Source organism: Pelmatolapia mariae, linkage group LG10_11 (genome assembly GCF_036321145.2).
Source record: "Pelmatolapia mariae isolate MD_Pm_ZW linkage group LG10_11, Pm_UMD_F_2, whole genome shotgun sequence".
NCBI lineage: Eukaryota > Metazoa > Chordata > Actinopteri > Cichliformes > Cichlidae > Pelmatolapia > Pelmatolapia mariae.
Window position 1 is genome coordinate 14852325 of NC_086236.1, and position 22928 is coordinate 14875252.

A 22928-nucleotide genomic window follows, 5' to 3' on the forward strand; every position below is an offset into this window, starting at 1 on the left:
ATCCTCCTGGGAGATCACTGCCGTGTCTGCAGTGGCTGCACTCAGAATCAAAAGGTCAAAGCTTTGAGTGTCTGCTCATGCCTTCAATCGTGAGTCCGCCAAGGTCAGAAAAACAATATGTCATGCATGCAGTTTGTGTGTCTCCGGCGACACTCAGATGTGATTAATGACCCATTGTTAAGTCAGTCTGTCAGTTTAAAAGCAGTTGGGAAGAACTGAAGAACGCAGTTGGGCAAGTGCACTGTGCGTGTGTGTTTGTCTAGTTCATTGATTTTCTACAGTTAGCTGATGTATTATGTTCCAAAAGAGGACGCATCTGTTGTTTGTAAAAGATGAAGTTACACTGTTTTTGGTCAGAGCAGACACGCTGAGAGGAAGCTAAAACAGTAAGATCATCTGAACAACGGGATTTATGTACATGCATAGGAATATTGTATATCAAGAAGGAAGAAACAGCATACTGACCATTATATGTGTAAATATAGATCGTTACATACATGTTAGTACTGTTGTTAGCACTGTTGTCTTAAAGTAAGCAAGTCCAGAGTTCGACTCCACCTCTGGTCAGAGGCCTTTCTGAGTTTGTTTAGTTCTCTCCGTGTGCTCCCACAGCCATGCCTCCCAATACCTCCCACAGACATACAATTATTGGGGGTATGTGATTCACAGTTGCCCATATATGTGAATGTGAGTCTGTCTCTATGTCTTTTCCTGCATCAGGCTGCAGACTGTCCAGGACAGGCTGTGGTCAGATAAATTGAAATTTCACTATATCCTCTGGACTAAAGCAGAAATGGACAAGTGCAGTTATCAGCGCTCAGTTGAAAAATTGCATCTCTGATGGTATGGGGTGCATTAGTGCCTATGAAATTGACAATTTGTGCATCTGGAAAGGCACCATTGGTTTTAGTACAACATATGCTCCCATCTACCAACAGAAGGACCACGGGCTTACCTCTTTTTCAGTGAATGCCTTCTGTATTTCAGCATGACAATGCTAAACAGCATATTGCATATACAGCAGCATAGCTTCATAGTAGAAGAGTAGAAGGTGTTAGGACATCATGGAATTAAAAATAAAACCAAGAAAATCCAGAAGTGTTGAGCAACTGCAACTTATATGAGACAAGAATTGGAAATTTCTCTCCCACAAGTCCAGCAGCTGGTCTCTTCAGTTCCCAGATGTTTACAGACTGTTTTTAAAAGAAGAGGGGACGCTACACAGTGGTAAACAAGGGCAATGTCCTAACGTGTCGCTGCCATCAAACCATGTGTATTTTCTTGGTGCATTTTCTTGGCTAAAACATTTGATATGTTTTCTATTTTCTACTCTGAATAAATGTGGGTCTATGAGATTTGGATTCTGTTGCATTGTTTTCATTTACATTTGACACTTTTTTGGAAATGGGTTTTCAGATTCACATCTCTGAGTGATATCATTCGTGTTGTTTCTGCACCACATTTTGTCTTACACACAGTTAGACAACAGAAAATCAGCAGGATTGACAGTGTCATAAAGAGGGCGCTGCTGTTTTATTGCAAACAGTTGCACCACTTCACCTGCACAGTACAGAAGCTTACGGGATGGAGCAAATAAGAGACAGACAGAAATACAAAGATTGTGTTGTGCCTTAGCAACAAGTCACCACATCCTCCTGGACAGGAAGTAACTGGCTTTGAAGGAAATATGACATAACACCTACCTATAAACAGCTCTGCAGTAACAGTAACATTTACCCTTACTACTGTTTCATTTACTTGCACAGTTCTAAACATGATAATGCCAATATTATTAGTGAATAATAATGGTAGCTTAATTAAATAATAATAGTAAAGAAACAAACTGCAAACACAATATTGATATTGTATTCATTGTAAAATTGCTTATGACCTCATCTGTCAGTTATAAATCATTTATGACAGTAAATTCTTTTTGCTCTGTTTTTGGTCTCTACCAACAGAAGGAATTGTGAAGGTCTTTATCTGCTGAATGCTTTGCTGTGTTTAGATGTGACCTTGTGCTATTTCTGTTCAACGTATAGCATACAGTGGGTGTTTCGAGCGTTCTTACTCAAAATAGCTTCCCGATGAGATCAGTGAGGATGAAATAAAATGTTTAACCCACTGACATAGACAAAATCAGCCAAATCACCCGTGTAATGGATAAGCGAACACACAGATGGATGATGGTTGAGCAACAGGCCTCTTTGAAGTCAGAATTGCAGGCTTGCAGCCTTAACAAGGTTTTTCTTTTCACCTTCCATTCTGCTGAGTAAAAAAAACCCTAAAACTGTTTGAGAATAATTCTGTGCAATTGCTTCAAAACCTTTATTTACAGAAACACACACAGAAAAGTGAGACTATGCACTCTTTGCACTCTTGCGCAGTTTTTGGTTTTGCAACTACTTTTACCTTTAACCCATAAAGTTGTCTTCACAAAGACTGGGTATTCTGTGTGTCTATTTATAGCAGAAAGGAGACACAAGTCTGTACATAAAGTGACACTGTGGAGACTTTCTTCCCATCTAAAGACAAAAATTATGATCTTGACTTAAAGGAACAAGGCCTTGGTACATATGCGTTTGCTTGTGGGTTTATCAGTCAGGAAATGAAACAAGTTGAAGGTGAGGTCAAGGCTATTGTGTGTTTCAGTATAATAAGTGATCCGCCTCTGCTTCCTTCATTAAAGGGTCGTAAGTGGACTCTGTGGGTCAGGATTCTGTTCTTTATTGAAGGATTTATTACATAAATCATAATCCAGAGATCAAGAGTTACAACATACGCCCTAAAAGCTTCAGATTTATAGATATACGGGATTAAAATATGCCTGAAAAATCAAAACGTGATGCTAATTATATATCATGCAGACATCCCCAGCAGTTGTTTTTTGTTTTACCTCAGGGCTTTCAATGAGAGTGTCGTTTTCATGAGTTCCATCATAACTGCTTGTTTGTGTTATGCTAGTCTACAATGTGCAGATTAAAATGCAATGAATAATATGGCTCAGAAACAGCTGTATTTCTCACAGCTTCTTGAAAAGCTTGTGGTACTGAAATTTTCTCTGGTAGTGGAGTAGAACCATCGCCCTTGGCTGACTGCCACTTTCTTTTCACACATTGTTCAAACCTGGATGCGGAGCCAGTTTTTCACAGCTTTGGTTTTTATCCTTAGTCGTTCTAGCAGCTGTGTTTGGACAGATAGGAATTCTCTCAGCCTTTGGTCTACGGAGGCATAGCAGGCGAGTGCAGCAAGTAATGTGTCTTTGCCTGCTGTGCGCCAAAGAGGAAGGCGAAACTCGGGAAGTGACAAACAGCAGTTAAAATGTGTTCATTCACACAGAATCCGTGGAGCTTAGAGATACAATCAGTTTTAAATCACGCTGAAACATGATGAAGATTTCATCTGACGAGCAAAAATACCAAACATTCCTCACACCCACCTTCTCCAGTGTGATGATTTGTTGTAAACGATTCCTTTCATTGTTGAAGATGACATGTAAAACACTAACACTAACCTTTGCATATCTCCGCATGATGTGCAAAGGCAAAAGAAGTGGCAGGCCTACAAGGTATCTACCAGCAGATATCTACAGTACCTGAAATTCATGTCTTCAGGAAATAGGGAAAAAACAGCAAAAGCCTATGACAAATGGTTTCTTCAGAAAGATGCCTGTAAAGAAGCAATTGTTAGAGAAAGGAAGGCAGAGAAGGTATGCTAAACTACACAAGAACTGGACTGAAAACAACAGGTAACAACAGGTCTTATCAAGTGATCGTTCCAAATTCTAGTTTTGGTTCAACTCATCAGTATGTGCGGAGGAGGTTAGGATAGAGATACAACGGTGAGTGTCTACAGTCATTTGTAAAACATGCTGGAGGCTCTGTTATGGTTTGGCAATGCATTTCAGCCAGTGTTGTTGGGGATCTTGTCAAAATTAATGGAATTATTAACATAGAAAAGTATGATCAGACTTTAATCCAACATGGAATACCATCTGGAAAGTGTCTGGCTGGCAATTTTTCATCATGACAATGATTCCAAACACACTGCCAGTGAAGTAAAAGCATACCTGGGCAAAAAAAAAACAACACAGTGGAACACCATTACTCATGGATTGGTGTAATCAGAGGCCAGACCTCAACATTATTGAAGCAGTGAGGGATCATCTTGACAGAGAACAAAACAAAAGACAGCCAGCGTCCAAAGAAGAGCTTTGAGTGTCCTTCAAGGAGCCTGGAGAACAATTCCCGAAGAGTGCCAGGAATGCCAAGAAAGCTTGCAGACGAGAGTTGGAATAAAGGTGTTCATACCAAATATTGACTTTCTGTCTCATTAGAATTGTTGCACAAGTTTCAGTAAATTGCTGCACACATTTTTGCACTTTCCACAGAAAACGAACATGATAAATGATTTGGAAACAAAATGGATATAAGCATGGCTACACTGTCTATAGGTTAAGGTGGCGTGTTTTTTTAAATTCACCAAAAAAAAGTCCACAGTATCAAGTAAACTGCGTGTGAGGCCGTCCCTTACAAATCTGTTGAAATGTGGAAACACTTGATGCATCCGGCCATCCTGGAGAGATAAAACTGCTGACAACTGTTTGCAAATGGTGCTTGAAAATGGAAGACAAATGACACAAGTGGGAAGAAAGTACCCGGAGGGGGTGAAATTGAGGAGAGATGAAAGATGAATGGCAGAGATACACACAGGGGAGAAAAGAAGAAGCTAAAGAGTTATGAGTGAAAAGGCAGAGGAGGCTAGGGAAAGTGGAGAGAGTGATGAGGCCAGGCAGAAAGAGTGACAGAGCGGACAAAATGAGAGAAGGTGAGTGATGGAAAAAAGAAAGGAAGAGAAAGAACAACAGCAACCTGATGAGAGTATGGATGAGGGGAGGAAAAGAAAAGTGCTGACAGGCAGAAAGACTGTTTTTCTTTCTGCTCGTGTGCTTCGTTCCTGTTCTGGATAAAGAGCCTCCTTTTGTGAACACACATACAGGTGGTACTGTACATGGACTTCTGCATGTGTGTGTACGTATGAAAGAACTACTTGTGTGATAGCTCAAAAAGCAAATGAAGAGATGGCCATTTTCTCATTTAAATGCATTCTGTGTTTGTGACCCTGTGTTTTTCTTACCAACTTGTTTAACTCTAACCTAGCTTCAGGGATTACTTCAATCATCTGTCAGCACAGCAGGTCCAGCAAAGTAGAGGGGATGTTTGTTTTTATGTGTTTCAATGCACATATCAGCCCGGCTGAGGTATTGAAATGTAGGCTAACCGAAGTCCCATGTCGCAGTTACAGCAGCTCAGTCTTCAGTGTGTTGTGGTTTCTGGGTGTAGTTCTGTAAAAAAGAAAATAGAGCTTTCATTAAATTTCTCACAAGTCTCTGTGGGTTTTTTCCATTCACCTGCACTCTTTCGCTTTTTCCTGGATTGCACACATGCAGTTCCTGTCCTTGACTCCTCTCCTCACATCCTAATTCCTTCCACCACTGCAGAGTTGGCGAGGAAGAGATAGGAGAAGGGAGGAGTCATTAAAAAAAACAAGAAATTCTCACTTTGGAGCCTCATTTTGAAGCATTGTGAATAAAACATGACTTTTGGCCAGCTGCACCTTTTTTTAAACCCTACTGCAGCTATAGATCTCAGGCATTATAGAGGTCAGAAGATGTTATATAATTAGGGCTACTTTACATTCAATTCACAACATAGTACAATGCGACTATCACTGTTTTTAAATGTACACAGGCACTCAAACAATGAAGGGCAACTGAACAACTGAAGCAACAAATGAATAAAAGGACTGAGTCCTTTGAAGGTCCTCTTTACACTTTATTTTGTATATTACAACTGTGTGCCGTCCCTCTTTAATACACTGAAGCCATGGAGTACTGTGATAGATTTCTGGGTCACTAGCAGGAGGAGAGAGGACACAAGAAGGAATAAAAAAGAGAAATGAGAAAAGCCTCGGGTCTTTTTCTGGAAAGAGAGATTGCTTCAGACGTTTTCAGGTGTACTTTTTGGTGGTTGAGCAACAGAGTGCTATCCTGTTCCACTGTAGTGAGAAAGGGTGGGTGCACTACAGCTAATATTTCAAAATCTGGGAAAGTAATTGGAAATCTAGATGGATAAAGAGCAGCAACAGGCTGGAGGAAAAATACAAAAATGAAATTTAGTAATGAGCTGTCACTTTAAGCAATTAATCAATAAATCATTTCATCTCTAGTTTTGAATCTTCTGTGTTGTTTTCATCTGCAATAAAACCCTAATTTTCTAACTTCTTCATATTTCTTAATGAACTGTAACCCCCGTTTGACTTCAGAAGTGCTTCAATTCTTTGTGGCACAGATTCAACAAAGGTGCCTCAGACACTTTGGTCTATATTGACATGACAGTGTCACACAGTTGCTGCAGATTTGTTGGCTGCACTTCCTTGATGCAAATCTCACATGCTATTGGATTGAGATCTGGTGGCTGTTGAAGCCATTTGAGTGCAGTGAACTTTTTGCCATGTTCATGAAACAGGTTTGAAGTAAACTAAACTTTGTGACGTGATGCTTTATCCTGTAGCCATTAGAACATGGGCACGCTGCAGTCAAAGAAGGGTTGGACATAGTCAGCAACAATACTCAGGCAGGCTGCGGTATTTAAATGATGCTCATTTGATACTAAGCGGCTCAAAGTGTGACAAGAAAAAATCCCCCACACCACTGCACCAGCAGCAGCAGATTGAACTGTTGATACAATGCAGGATGGGGCCATACTTTCATGTTGCTTACATCAAATTCTGGCTCTACCATCTGAAGCAGAAATAGAATAATCTTCAGCATTTTCAAATCATCTATTGTCCAGTTTTAATGAAGAAAAAGGGAAACCACTGCCATTATTGCAGTCTATGTCAAATACTGATACAGGAAAAATACATTGTCAAAAATTGGACATGTGGTAGGATGTGGTAGCAGCATGGTTTCAGTAATACCAGGGAACATTATGTACAGGATATACTGTTCAGAGTGAGCATTTCTTAGAAAAACAAAGGGGCCATACCAGAATCCAGAAGAGGTTGAAAATGTGTTTCCTTATAGACAGTCAGTCGCTTCAACTAGACTTAATTACTCTTGTAATAGACTGATACACATGCATATTTGCGCACAGTATGTGCGAGATATTTTCCTGCAGTAACTGTAGTGCAATCTACTAAAGATCAACTTTTGAGATCGTGTATCTGGTCTCTGAGGTTCTGGAAAATATTTGCTGTAATTCAGAAAACAACCGTGTGCAGATCAGATTCAGCGACTGTTCTTTTGTGTGAAACTTTAAGGACAGTCGTCATTGACAATATAATTGTTCCCAGAACTTGGGAAGTGAACTCAGTGCAGAGGTTGACTTCATGTAAATTTCTGATGAAACTTCTCAGTGATGATGGATATTTGTTTCGGCAGAAAGTAATAGAAAACATTAGAAGAAAAAAATAAATAAAAGAGACGGATGTGTTATACATGTTTATTTATCAAATCACAACAGAAGTCATTCATTTTCTTAACTGTTTATTCAACATTTGATAGCCGGCGAGCATACAGATCACAGCTGCACAGGTTGCCAGGGGGAACAGAGAGACAGACAACAGCATACTCCCAAATTCACAACTACAGTCAATTTATCATTAACGGTTAACCTATTAGCCTTGATAAGAAACCCGTGCAACCACAGGCAGAACCCCACAGAAAAAAAGACCGTACCAAGAAGCTGCTTCTAAAACCTACAAGCAGCGTTAACCCCACTGCCACCGCTACGAAAACATTTTCTCCACTGTTTCCTTACAAAGATTTGCTCCTCATCAGTCAATTGTTGTTATAATTTGTTCAAATAAAATCTAATTTAAGTGCTTGTGAAGACAGAATTTCAAGCAGACAAGCAGACAAAGAATCAACTGGTGCAGCAACATTTTAGAAACCCCTCCACAAGGACTCGTGTGTTTTCAATGGTGTGAAATGTTGGAAAGGCAATGAATATGTATTACCAAACTGATAATAGCACAGATAACAGAAAGTAACGTAAGAACACAAAACCAGACATCACTGTATCATATTTTATATTAACACAATGAGGAAATGTTGGAAGTATTTGGCAAGAAATAAAAACATTGCAGCTAAAAATATCATTAGAGTGACGGCGCGTGATTCCCGCATTAATTTAAACATTTTACAATCAGGTTTAGTGGCAACACTCAGTAACATAAGACTTTTTTTTAAATGTCAGTGTACTGTGTCTTAGCGTTCTTTCATTAAATGTGACTTTGGTTGAAAGAACTGGTGAGCTCAAGTGTCCAAAGATGATCTATTGCTGAGGACAGATGAAAGAAGAAACTGACAAAAAGTAACAACAAAAGAGTGACGTGAATGAGGGAGCAGCTTTGGATGGATACTTTTTGAAGGTGTGACGGGGAGAGAACATGTGAAGAGATAGAGGAAAAGATAAGGCGCAGACGGAAGAGGCGCCAAGAGGAATGTGACAGGAGGAAGTGGCCATACTCTCTGTTCTATGTCTCTTTTCCCACAGGAGGAAACATTAAAGAGCAGAAAACACAAACATAACAGTAGAAATATTAGAGTTTTTATGTGTATGTCAGACGAACACTGGTACCAGCTGTGGTTTCCTCAGTGAACTGAGTGCAGGCTCAGCTTTATGATAGCTTTCATTTGCACGCTCAGGGTGATTGTTGTCTTCTGCAGTACAGACCGCAGGGTGGTCGGAACATAACTGACTAAGATCCTGAATTTCAATCCTGCTGATCAAATGTTCAGCTTTATCTTCTACCAGTACGTTTGGACAAGAGGATGTTGCTCTGGGCTCTCTGACAGACATGCTCCAAAAGAGGCCATAAAAAAGGGAAGAAGTGAGTGCTCGTGTGATGCTCTCAGTGCAGTGTGTTTCTTGCTTTTCATATACAGCTAAAAGTCTGAATGGGCTGACAAAAAAAGTACTGCCCTAAAAACATAACAAAACATAACCCATCAGTGGTGTATATTTTTAGATGATATAATTGCTTTGGAGAAGCAATATGTATGTATATATATTATCAGACAGAGATAAGCCACTTTGCAATTTTGAGACGCTGTTGCTCAATCAGCCTGCGAAAGCATCTTTTATCTAACTGGTTCACATCTGAGTGGTTCAATGCGCCGCATATGTGGGAGTCTATTGTTCACGACATGTAGGTCATCATGAGCATATAAAATGACGGCTTGTGGTGATCAAGTATGAGAAATTCTCTACATGAAAGCCTTGCTGGGTACATTCTGTGGTGTGTGGGAACCTTTAGCTGCTTCCTGTTGCACGCATCACCTCCTTGAGATATAAGGTTCAGGGAAGACAGAAGACCTTCATTTGCAGCTTCAGTGGAGTTCATTCTACCCGTTTTGGTTAACGCCAGATGCCACCAGATCCGTTTACCTCGGAAGTCAGATGTCGGAACTTGGCAGTGACGCCACTGCCAAGTTGAGGGTGTTCCAGTGGTAAAGTCAGGTAAGCAAGAAAAAATTAGATTTTGATTGCCTCTCGGCAAGGTAGAGCAATTCATGGAGAGGAAAATTTTGAATGATCAGTTCTGACTTCCAACTTCAACTGGAACAAATTAAGAGTCTTAACTTAGTAAGCACACAAGGTGGCATGATGAAAGGTGCAGGATTTGACTTAATGTCATAACTCAGTTGGGTGGCTCTCTACGAGGTAGCCTCTTTCCAAAACATTTTAGTGGCCTAATATTTGGTTGGGTATGATTACTGACACTACCACTGGTTGCATCAGAGGCATTCACCATCTTGCGCACTGGGTTGGTTTTTTATTTTGTATGTACACTGTATTTATGATTACTACAGATCACAGATCACATTAACAGCTTTGCAAACTTATGGAGACTTACCTTGAAAGCTTTAAAAAAATATGCTTTTTGACAAAAGAGTAATCGCAGTGTTTTGTTTATATGCGACCAGTGGTGACTTGTCTGTGCTGTGATGGATCAGTGAAATGAGAAACACTGATGCACAAATATGAAGCAGCAAAGTTCATGTTCTATTGTGGGTCGTTTTCATTATGAATACAGTTCAACTGTATGCAGCCCAGTGAAAAAGTAAGTACACCCTCAGTGCTTTCTTATGAATTAAGACGGTAAGTGGCAGCCAAGTGCTGCTAATGAAATCTATTTGATTCATTGATCATCAGCAAGTGTGAGCACCTCTATAAACACTGAGATTTTGGCAGTTTGATGGTCTGGAGCATTCAGTGTGTGGTAACACACAACTGCCATCCCTACATAGATCCCCTCAAGGTGAATTTGGTGGGACCATGCAATGTTCAGGGAAATTAAAACAAACAAACAAAAAAACAACAACAACAAAACAAGCGCTACATTTCAAACCTCACAAGCCTCAGGAAGCATGTTAAAAGTTAAAACACAATTAGAAAAAGACGTAACAAACCTGGATTAATTGGAAGGGCAGCCAGGAGAAAGCCTCCTGTCTCTAAAAAGAACCTGGCAGTGTGGTTAAAGTGTCCTTAGCTCATACCAAAGCGAAGATCTTTGGCTATATTTCACAGCACCCCATTTGGCAAAAACCAAACCCAGTATTTCTGCACCTCAAACCATGGTGGTGGAGAGGTAGTGATATTTTGCAGCCACATCATCTGGGGACCTTGTGGTGTAAACGAAAGCTCAATGAACTGAACCAACACTGCAATGAAGGGTGTGCCAAAAGTCCCCCACAAGCATATGAAAGACAGATAAAGTCATTCTACCAGCTACTGAATCAAGATGCGCACTTAGTTTTTCACAGGACTGTGTAGTGGTAGAGAAATCAAGGAAATAACTCGTGAATTGATGTCTTTTAGAAAATTCAAAATTACATAATAAAACACTTTGTTTCCCACATCCACTGCCTCTAAGTTTGTTTTAATGAGACTTCATGTAGTCCACATTGTATTAAACATTTTAATATAAAATTATAAATATTAAAATCAGCCCTGCAGTTTGGAACAAAGAAACAATCTAATTTAAGATTTAATGCAACCAGAGACTGGTGAATGGATGTTTAGTCTTGACTTTCTGTCTGAGCATGCACAGTGATTCTTATCATATCCTCATAATCTCAGAAAGCAACAGGTAAAACTTGTACTACTGAATGCGCAGGTTATGGGAATACAGTATAACTCCATATTCAGTTTGAATAGTGTTGCTGTTATGTTTTGCACTGCTGTGGTGCAGAAGTACAGCTAAACAGCAGCCAAATACAGAAGTCTGTGGTTTTGTTTGGCACCTCCTATGTGAGAATGTGAGGAGGGTGGTGCTGAAAAGAAGCTCAGAAAAGCTGCCCTGAATAAATAAATGTTAAAACCCTAAGGTTTCCCAGGGAGCACTGGGTGCTGTCCGGCTGTCAGTGCACTGCAGACATATGATATATAGCAAAAGCCATTCCTTGTCCTCTGATAGGCTACTATCCTGCTGTGATGTCATCGTGGCTTGCTTATAAAAAGGCTGACAGACTCAGCTGCTTCAAAGGGGCAAGTGTGCTTGAGACCTGAAAGTGTTTATACATGTGTGGGAACAGAAACAGGGAGCGAGACAGAGCACGCGTGTGTGTGTTTGTCTGTGCATGTCAGTCGCACACTAACTCCTGAAATTAACAACTCAGCAAAAAATGAAGAAAAAGTTGGTGGCAGACACTTTATTATGAATCTTTGTGTGGTGGATTTAAAAGCTTCTGGAGTATGAAATCACTGGACTGAAGAAGAGGACAAAGTCTGGAGGTAACAATTAAAGAACAACTGAAAATAAAAGTCTGTTTTACAAAGTGCAAATCTTGCAGGCAACCTATTTGTCACAGGTGGATGCACCACTCTGTGAGTTTTTTGGACTTATCAAAGCAGTGAAATTAATATAGATTTAAAGTAAATGCTAAGGGATCCGTGCAGATAGAGAATCTTCAAGTTTTTCTAGTTTTACAAGACTAATTGATGATGACATTGTTTAAAATATGTGCACCTAACTCTGACATCGTGGGAGATTTGAAGATTACCTATCATATAATCATTTACTGTTTAAAATGTCTGACAAAACCTACAGATATCATTGATTTTCTTCCTTTTCTTCCTGTTATTATGGTATCAGGACGGAAACTTGTTTATCTTTTGCTATAAAAGCATGTGTCCTTTTCACAGTTTGCTCTACAGTCATCTCTGTATTTTACCGATGACAACAAAAGCTGGGTGTTCTCTCTCTCTGTGTATTTTCCACACACTTGCAGCTTCATGCTTATATTTGTGCAAGCGCTTTTGTGTGTTAAGTGCTCAGTGTACTTACTATCGCCATGCTCCCTCAGCCTAAATATTGGGACTTTTACGTCTCAGTAAATCTTTTGTGTTTGAATCGGTCTCGGCTGTTTAAACAGTTTTGGTTAGGGAGGCGATTGGAGTCAGTTTTGCAAGTTTGACTTGGTATTAATGTGTGCAACCACCTCCTGGAGTACTGATCCCCTCTGCAGGGGTAGTACAGGGGTCATTAGGGCAAAGAGTAACAGCGTAAGTGACTGGTGTTGTGAGAAAAACAACAGCGACTGTCACATCATGTAAACATAAATGAATTAACAAGTACATGAAAGTCTGATTTTTGTGTGTGCAGTGCACAATCACACACATTATTGTATAACAGAACTCATTTCAAAGCATAATTAACGAAAATGTTATTTTAAAAAGGAGACTGTGCTTACCTTTCCAGCAGATCCATCATTTTCTCGGCACTTTTAGTTCGTATTTACTAAAATGTTAATGTGCTGACTTAGGGACGTTTTCCAAGCAATGACGAATGTTCGCACAAACATGCTGCTGTGGACGCAGACGGCATGATTGACAGCATACCTGCTCTCCAAATTAACGTGTGGTACCTTGCACTTGCAAAGTAATGACACCGTTTAACTTTCATGTTTAGACGATTATGCCACTTACAGGATGATTGTCATAAAAACAACAATTCCCCGACGGTCCACCCAAACATTTAAAAAGCATCCCAAAATTCAACACTTTGCTCATTGACCATGGGAGAACTGGGTAAACACTCGTGAATCAATGCACCTCTTTACTGCTGCCAATTAACATATGTTGTGGGTGTTTGGACTGCATTGGAATAAAGCCAACATTCACATGCATCTAAGTGCAAATGCACACAGAAGATCCAGTTGGCCAAACAGCCTTACGATTAGAATTAAGACATAGATGTGTTCTTCTCTTAATTGCACATATTGGAGAAAAGCAAAAATAAGTCAAATGCCACCTGTGAAGGGCAAACAGTCCATAAGTAGTAGACATTTAGTATCTGTCTACTACTCATGGACTGTCCAGACAGGATGACTTATACAACTTACCATCCCCTGACAGGGATCTACATCAGAAGCGCAAACAAGGATCGCCATGTGTCTGCTGTCAGTTAGATGCCTGCTGTGGAAGAGCATTTATGTTCAGCCCCCCAAAAAACAGACGTCTTGTTTTAATTATTACTATTTATGCTGGAACATGACTAGAAATAACATTGAGGAATAAATGCAACTGATGCCAAAACTTCATTTTTATGTATTATTTAATGTGTCACTGGAATATATCTATAAAGCATCGTAGCAATGTGGGGATTATTTCTTTTAGCTGCCTGTTGTTGCTCTGCCGTGCACTGCTCCTTTGCAAACACCAGTATATGGGCTCCTGGAGCCTATATAGTATTTCACAAGCCTTGCTCTTCCTCAGCATCAGTTATTTGTGCTTAGTAACACCCTGAAACGAAAGTGTACACTCTGTACCAAGGCACTAAGATTAGTGTGTAGAGGAAGTCCTGATGGCCTAGTGGTTTGGACAAGGACTTTTACTTCCTGTAAACTTTTGCTGCTCACTTTTCTCCTGTTTTCTGTCACTGCAGTATTCGGTATCAGTTTAAAAAAAAATGAAAACTAAAAAACTCCCTTTTTCTGTGTTGACAGAAAAAGGGAGGTTATAGCAACACAAGGCAAGAAAAACATGAAGTTGGATGCTGATACATGACATCATATCACAGGACAGGACAATATAGAGGAACATATAACTTCCTCTGTGAACACATATACACAGTATGTTTGTTTCTATTAAGATAGAAAGCAGGCTAGCTCTCATGCACAGACTTCTGTGAAAGCTATTTTTCATCATATACTGCTCAAAGTTTGATATCGTTTCATTCTTTGATCATTTTGGCAGAAAGAATGATCTGTTGGTATACAAACAGCTTAAATATACTCCTGTGTGTGTTAATGGCACATTAGAAGCACACTCGTCTGTCTGTGCATTTACTTATGTAAGCACTATTACATAACAAGGGCATTTAGTGTCTTCATTTACACATGTTGCAGGAGCCACCCTCTCGCTTTTACCAGCACTGGCATTTGCTTTTTTGTTTTAATGGCATTAATGGTGTAAAAAAAAAAAAAAGGAATACCCTTATTTGTTAAAGAAGGCCAATCAGATCAAAGGGTCACATGTAATCTTATTCAAAAAGCATCCGAGCCCGAGCAGATAACATCCCACTAGGAAGTGTGTGTGGACTAGTTGCAGCCAAATGCTGATCCTGTGGACTGAGGCTACACCAAGAAAACATACAAATCCCATAAGCTGCTGCACAAACTGTTAAAAGCATGACAAACACAGAGGCAAACAAAGGAACAAATACAAGCTGTCCAATCTCTTGTACACCTTTTAAACGTCTTCCCTACTAAATTGATCATGCATGCAAAACAATCAGTTTATGTGTCTTTATCTTTCGTGACCAAAGCTGTGTTTTTGTGTGTTTTCACTGTAGATCATGGGAGGTGTGAGTACTGTGTTAGCACAGACTAACCATTCACACCACAGTAACTTCACCCAGGTCTTCAATTCTTCTAGACCAGAGTACAGTGACGCAGAACTCGTGCTGCTTGGTGTTGCTATGGCCATTCTGGTCCTGGCTATAGTTTTCGGTAAGCTGTGACTCTTTCGGTTCAATCAGAGAACTGCTTGTATTTGAAATGCGCTTTTACAATTGATCCAGTTTATAGTTTCGAATACAGTTTGCTTTCTTCTACACAGGAAACGTGTTGGTGATTACCGCCATCCTGCGGTTTCAGCGGCTCCAGACTGTCACCAATCTTTTCATTGCCTCACTGGCTGTTGCTGACCTCATCATGGGTGTGGTTGTGGTCCCCTTTGGCTCTACCTACATCCTGCGGGGAGTATGGCAGTTCGGAAATTTCATGTGTGATTTCTGGACAGCGACCGATGTGTTGTGCGTGACTGCCAGCATCGAAACGCTTTGTGTGATTGCACTGGACCGCTACCTTGCCATCACCTCGCCGCTCCGCTACCCAACACTGCTCACCAGGTACAAAAGAGATGTAGCTTGGCTAGTGTGTAGTATGAGGTTAGATCAAGCTGCTACTGCAAATATCTCTACATTTTCAAACTTTCCAAGATGTTGAACACTTTGTTAAACCCAACCAGTGATGTCACATCAGGTGCTTTCTGTCTCCTGTTGAAGGCAAACACTGTTGACACTTGTTGCGGTACAACCAGAGGTGCAACATACTGGAAAATATGAGACTTTTAATCAGGGCATTAGTGACAGTTTTCCTTGTAGTGTGGCTATAGCCTCCTCTCTGTTTCTATAAAACTTTAATAAAGGTTAAATAATCTAACTTTAAACAACTTAAAAAAGGAAACTCTACTTTCTGCTCACATCAAAGTCTTATGGATGTTCAGGATTGCGGCTAAACACGTGAAAATATTGATGTTCCCTTTTGCACCCCTGTGCAAAGTCTGACATAGCTTGGGTTAGAGTCAGCTAGGGAGTGCAGATTGCATTTAAGGTTGAAAAAAAAATCTAGAGGTGTAGAGATCCAAAGACATGAGCTTTCTGTACCCCTGACTTTTCGCTTGAGGCTGGACATTTGGGGTTACTACCTTCAAAGTCATATTTATTCTTGCTAATATTTACTTTTGTTCTCTTCAGTGCCGCAGGAACAGGACTTGATTTTATTGTATTTGTTACAATGACAATTAAGATATTCTGATTCTCAAATACAGTTGTGGTAAAATAAAGATATGTTAACATTAAAATAATCGTTAGCAGGTCTTAAAATTAGTTAAATAAAACTTTAAATGAACAACAATACACTGGACGTATTACACTGCGTGACTGTTTATTATACAAAATTAATGCCTGATCGCAGAAGCAGTGTGTGAAAAACTGAATACTTCCTTACTGCTTCCATTGGGATTAACAGGGTAAGTAGCAGCCAGGTGCTGCTAATCAAATGCACTTCAATAAATGTGTAAGCGCCTCAATAAAAGCAGATCTTTTGGCAGTTTGCTGGTCAGGAACATTCAGGTGTGTGTTAACACAATGCGAAGAAGAAAAAACATCAGCAGTGATTTTATGGACGGGGTTATAAGGCCATTTTTAAACAATTTGAAATCCATCATTCTACAGTGAGAAAAAGTATTCACGAGTGAAAATCATTCGAGACAGCTGCTAATCTTCCAATGAGTCGACTCCTCAGCAAATTCCTCCTGTCGGATCGTGCAGTGCTCAAAGAAACTGCAAAATACCCAAGAGCTACATCTCAGACTCTGCAGGCCTCAGTTAGCATGTTAAATGTTGAAGTTCGTGATGGTACAATTAAAAAAAGACTGAACAAGCATGGCTTGTTTTGGCCGAGTTGCCAGGAGAAAGCCTCTTCTCTTGAAAAAGAGCATAGCAGCACAGCTTCGGTTTGCAAAGTTGCATTTGAACAAACCACAAGACTTCTGGAACAAAGTCCTTTGGACACATGAAACCAAAGTGGAGATTTTTGGCTATATTGTACAGCGCCAAACACAGCATATTAACACAAGCACCTCATGCAAAATCTCAAGCCCACTTTTTGCACCTTGCAGTCAGTGAGTCGATCATGAACTCTGTGTACCAAAGTATTTTAGGTCAAATTCGATCATGCAACACGACAATGATCACAAGCACAGCAGGCAATCTTCAGCAGAATGACTCAAAAAGGAAGGATGTTCTAACTTAATGTCCAGACTTCTAGCTGATTGAAATTATGTGTGTAAGAGAGCTTAAGACCTTAAGAGAGCTTTGAGTAAATGAAAACCTGCTCACACTGATGAACGGAAACACCTCTGTAAAGAAGAATGAGTCATAATTCCCCCACAATGATGTGAGAGACTGATAACGACACACAGAGAAAGACTATTTCAAGTTATTGCTGCTCAAGGTTGTTCTGCAAGCGAATAATTCATGGGGTTTTTTTTACACACTGCTTCCACATATTAGCTTTGTTTTTATTGTAGAAATAATGACACAGTGCAACATGTCATGTGTTGTTGTTCATCTCAAGTTATAGTTATCTCATTTTAAGACATGATGATAAAGACTAGACAGTGTTTAAAAAAATTAATCCTGATATGTAAAACCTTAGAAATTATAGATGCCGTACTTCTTTTTTCTTTTTTTTACCATTATTATATCTGACTCAAATTCATCAAATTAATACATGTATAATGTAGGTAACAGTAAAGAAGAAAAGCCATTATCTTAGCGATTAGCCATTTTAAATCTGAATGAATCAGAAGGACATATTTAGAAGAATATAGTTAACCAGACCCCAAACTCATAATTACCCACAAATACGTTACATATAAAATTTAAACGGAAGCTTAAGTAGACCACCAAACTGAAAAAGAGTGTATTTGGCATATGACAAGGGGAGAATGAGAAGAATGAGGCATGTTATCTCTGCATGACAAAGTGCAGCTCATGTTACCTGTCTGAGCTAGATCCTGGGCTTAGCTGTAGTTAATTTAGAATGTAGTCGTGGCTATTATGTTGCTTTTAGAGCTCTTTTACATTTTTTGACAACCAACATAATATTTAACTAAGAAATTATCTCTGTGTTGTCACTCACATCTACTGTTTGCAACGTTCTTCACTTCTCTGCGCACTCTTTTGTCTCCTGCTGATAACCAGGGGTCGAGCTGTTGCAGTGGTGCTTGCAGTTTGGGTGGTGGCCTCCCTCATCTCCTTCCTACCCATATATCTGAAGGTGTGGAAGTCACATGATCACAGAGCTCCCCAATGTCCGGAAGCAGAAAAATGCTGTGAGTTCAACACGAATACGGCATACGCAGTGACTTCTTCAATTGTATCATTCTACCTGCCACTGGTGGTGATGATTTTCCTGTACACCCGCGTGTTCCAGGAGGCTCAGAAACAGCTGGCGAAGATCCGAGGAAGGGAAAGACATATGTATAACTTGCATTGCGCTTCACAGTTTGCTTATCCTGATGATAGCCCTGCATTAAATCAAAGCAGGACAGGAACTGAGGTGGGAGAAGAAGCAGGAGACGATAGTCTAAATATGCAGAACCCAAGTATAGACACTGGTAAAGAAGAAAAGGGGAAAGAGAGCAGATTGAGGACAGACAAAGCGGATGGAAAACATTCCGCCACAAAGCGTCTTAAGTTTTCTCTTAAAGAGCATAAAGCTGTAAAAACTCTGGGTATCATCATGGGAACTTTCACACTGTGTTGGCTACCATTCTTCATCCTCAACATCCTCAGAAACATACTCGGCCTGGACAACATTGAGGTACCCTTTAGACTCCTCAATTGGCTTGGATATTCCAACTCAGCCTTCAACCCTCTCATCTACTGTCGCAGCCCCGATTTCAGGCACGCCTTCCAGGAGATACTCCGTTTGAGGTGTAAGGGAAGACAGTGGAGCATAAGGAGACTATTGGGACCATGCAGCGAGAACAGCGGTTATCCCAATCTCCCACAAAGGCTGAATGGGAACTCAGCTCTTACTGATGTTACAGAACTTGACATTCAGCATTCTAGATGGAAGGGCAGTGTGGAGAGTTCAATTCAAGGCAGCTCACTGAATCTGGCTCCTCCATCTTCTTGCTCTGAGCAAGTTTTAGATGTAGCTCCAGGATCCTTGACCAACGGGCAGGCAAACCGTTCTGCCACCTGGAGCTGTAAGGACAGTCTGAGTTCAATAGCTTGACCAATTAGAGCATTAGGATTCCTATTGTGTGTGCAGTAAGCACCAATTTGTTGAAGTTAATAATGTTTGTGTTTGAGAGTTGAGTAACTCAACCTTTTGGTCTTTTATGAGGCCACGTTGTCAGTGTTACTGAGATTTTATTTATGATCCAGGGTCCGATTTTTCCTCATAATGGCGTGAATCAAGAAGGCATCTACATGGGCAAACCATATTCAGCAGTGTCTCCTTTCAAACAGGTATGAAGTTTGTCTCGATCATGAAGGCATCATGCTGTAGCTTATTTAACGACAAAAGGGCAGTTTTTTGGTTCACGAGCTATAAACACAGGAAAGGTTTGCAAAGCAGCGCCTTGAAAAACAACTCACAAAGTGACATCAAACATTATCAACTTCCTCAAATTGGAATTACTACAGGGATGACATTGGTACCAAATAAAACATGTTTTAAGAGTACTAAAATATCATGCATGCTACTTCATTCCAAAATGCTCCTCGACTAAAGTCATGAGATTACCTGTTGCTTAAAAACAGAAGAGGAGTGAGCCGTCGGCGAGAAGGTTGCTGCTTCAAATCACTGCACATTGTCAAAAAGATCATTGTCCTCATAATAAGAGTGCAGCACAGCAGCATTAGAATGTACTGGAGAGCACTGAATGCTCTCTAGGTGCAGTAACATTTGAGAATGTTGAGCAGGAAGAGGACTTAGAGTCAGAACATTAAAGACTTAAACGTTTGGACTTTCAACTACTGTTGATCATTAACAGCCCCTGAGTTATCAGGTGGGATGAATAAGATTCGCATCAGTAGATGTACCTCTACACCTCCCAAAGCTAATATTTATTTAAGAGTCAATGTCAAAATCCTACATCGCCTTGTTCTCAAGTTATCTCATTCACAAGATTTCCTGAAAACTTGACCTCTGACATTGAGGTCAAGGTCACTGAGACTCTGACTCGTTCGAGATTTTTATCAATTTGAATATCCCGCGCCGCCTCGTTCTCGAGTTATCTCCATCACAAACTTGAGTGTCTACCTTGCCCGCCCACTTGCCAGGGTTACGATAATACTCAATCAGGTTTATACAGCTGAAGGGTAAAAATGAATTTTAGAATAAGTAAAAGTGTTTTGACAGAACATAACGTGTTCTTGCAAAATACCATCAAAATACTAGATGAGGACTACCTGTCTTGAAAAGCTGCCACAGTAATGGAGCCTTTTAAGTCAAAAACAGTGGTTTCTTACATTGTTCCACAAAGGATTAAATGTGAAATATAAATAATATTTGCAGTTAAAACAAACTTTTTTTTTCTCAGAAACCAAAGTTTAAGTATAATATCAAGATAAACTCTCCATGAACCAGAACCCAACAGAACTGAGATAAGAAACTGCATGTTTGCCCAGTGGCCAAAGGTTTTATTTGAAACAGGGAGTATATTTTAAGGCTCACAGTTTGCCTGTTTTCTTCATTCCTTCTAACAAAACTCACAACTGGTCCGTAGTTATTTGGTGGTGTATAACTGTGTATCAGATAAACATGTGAGACCCAAACTTGTGACTGTCATGAGTGTCCTCCCCATGTGTTGGCTTCCTTTCATCACGTATTCCCTTAAACTATAACCCCCACTTTGTCCCTCCACCAACAACACCATGAACCCACGCTTTCCTTTTATCCTGTCTGCTTTTGCTCTGTTATAAGTACGAACGGTGCACTCTGTCAGAAGAGCTGGGAGATCTTTTTTTTATGTAGTTGGATCTGGTTCAATAACATTGTCTGTTACACTCCCTGTAAAAACATACCAATCAGGTTACACATATTTTAAGTGCTTACTTTATACATTGCTCTCAGCAGAAGCTTTGCAGAAACAAAAAATTTGTTTGGATTAGTCTTTCTTTCACCATTTCCCAAATTCAAAGTGATGATAATACATTTGTCCAAATACGAAGCAGAGCAAGTCAGACTGAAAATGATCTCTCTTGTTCATCTTTTATGTGCACAAATAATTATTTGATATGTGATTTTTTTTTTTAAATACTCTTGAACAATGTCAGTTACTGTAAATATCACCTGCATGTATCCGTCTCAGTGTACAGTATGTTTACAGTATGTGAAAATGAGTATTTTTGCAATGTAAAGCTCGAAACATCCACAGAATCTTCTTAATGTACTGTTGAAATTTGGATTACCTTTCAGGTGGGTGTTGTTTTTTGCATTGGGTGTTGTTTTTTGCATTGGGGTTCAAGTTCATTAAGTTATGGGAAATAAAACAGGTAGAATAACTGAAGTATGCCTTTTGATGATAACTGAACTTACTGAAACGGACTTGATAAATCTTACATTACACCATAAAAAAGAGTTTTAGTGAAAATTTTATGGATTTTTTTTCTCCGTACTTTTGAAATCACACTTTTTAATCACATAGAGAAACTTGAACAAAAAAACAAACAAATAACGCACTGGCTGAAAATTACTCTTCATTTTCTATTTTTAAAGGAACTTTTTTGTCAGTGACATGGGAAAGAGGAGATCATGAATTATATCCAGTTGATACATATGAACCCTACAATAAAGCACCAAAACATGAGGCTACAGTAAGAAAGAAAGAAAGAAAGAAAGAAAGAATACATACATATATACATACATACATATATATATACATACATAGATACATATATACATACATACATACATATATATATATATATATATATATACACACACACACACACAGCCTGTTTTGTGTGTACGAATGTGTGGATGCATATGTGAAACTTGTTCAGACTACTTGACGAATGATGTGCCGTTAGCATGCAGTTATTTTCTCAGTTACAGGCTACGGGGAAATCTGGGTGTATTTTAATGTCACTGTATTTATTCCTTAGATAAAATAAATAAAACACTTCTAATCCGGTCCTTCCTAGCTTTGTCTTAGCCTTAGCACTCACTAAAACAATGATGCTTTTCAAGTAGCCAGTGGAAAATACAACTCAGTTACATGTTGTTGACCAAGCATGTCTAAAATATTATACACGAAATTTCCACAACTGTGGAATATTTAAGGAAAATGCTTCCTCCAAATCCTCTCAGGCTGACCAGTAAAATGACATTGAGGAAATGTGATTTTCACTGTGCTGCACCTTTATCCTTTTAAACTAACCCCTGAGACAGGAGCTTTTTGTGCTTATTCAGTCATCCAGGTTATTCATGAAGACTCCGCTGTCACGTATGCATTCAAGTTAAAGGGTACGTGCAGGTGGGGTGGGTTGTGTGCTGTGAGTTTGGCATAAGTGCATGTGTGTGTGGGTGCATGTGACACATAGTGACAGCTGCAGCTGGTCACAGCAGCTACAGTATCAGCTGCTGGAGAGGAAATACAATCAGCTTTGCTGCCTCAAAGCACTCATACACACGTCTTTCCCCTCACACATGAAAACAAACTGTGGATGTGTCCAAGTGTGTTTGTGAAGTTTGACCCGTTTCCAATTTAGGTATTGGAAGATTAGCGTGTGGAGGCATCCTTTTTTTGGTGCGTGTCCAAAATGTTAACGATACTGTTGGTGTCACGATTACCTTAGACACTAATTTGTTGAATGCGACTGAGCTCTAAATGTTTGGGTAAGAGTGCCTTATGTTTATGTATGTTTTTGCACACAGCCACCACAGTAAAACATGAGTGTAGCCATCTGTTTGTTAAGTCCCAGTGTGAAGTGTTACACCAAGCTTGTTGTCATCACTATCTTGGTATCTAGAACCGCATTTCACAAAACGAGGCAAGTCGGAGTCTCGATTTCCAATAGAGGTTTCTCTCATGACAGCATATGCATAT

At 39.7% G+C, this 22928-nt stretch overlaps 1 protein-coding gene across 1 annotated transcript; it reads left to right on the forward strand.

Annotated features, from left to right (window-relative positions):
- Positions 1–11589: 11589 nt before the first annotated feature.
- Positions 11590–21350, forward strand: LOC134636437 (beta-2 adrenergic receptor-like). Its single transcript, XM_063486417.1, has 4 exons — positions 11590–11804; positions 14866–15022; positions 15132–15423; positions 18064–21350. Exons 2-4 carry the CDS (start codon positions 14869–14871, stop codon positions 19103–19105), a joined length of 1488 nt encoding a protein of 495 aa, XP_063342487.1. The 5' UTR covers positions 11590–11804; positions 14866–14868; the 3' UTR covers positions 19106–21350.
- Positions 21351–22928: the final 1578 nt, after the last annotated feature.

Coding starts and splice junctions, on each gene's coding strand:
- LOC134636437 (XM_063486417.1), top strand. CDS start 14,869: ATGGGAGGTGTGAGTACTGTGTTAGCACAGACTAACCATTCACACCAC. Junction 15,023..15,131: donor GGTCCTGGCTATAGTTTTCG/GTAAGCTGTGAC, acceptor TCTTCTACACAG/GAAACGTGTTGGTGATTACC. Junction 15,424..18,063: donor TACCCAACACTGCTCACCAG/GTACAAAAGAGA, acceptor GCTGATAACCAG/GGGTCGAGCTGTTGCAGTGG.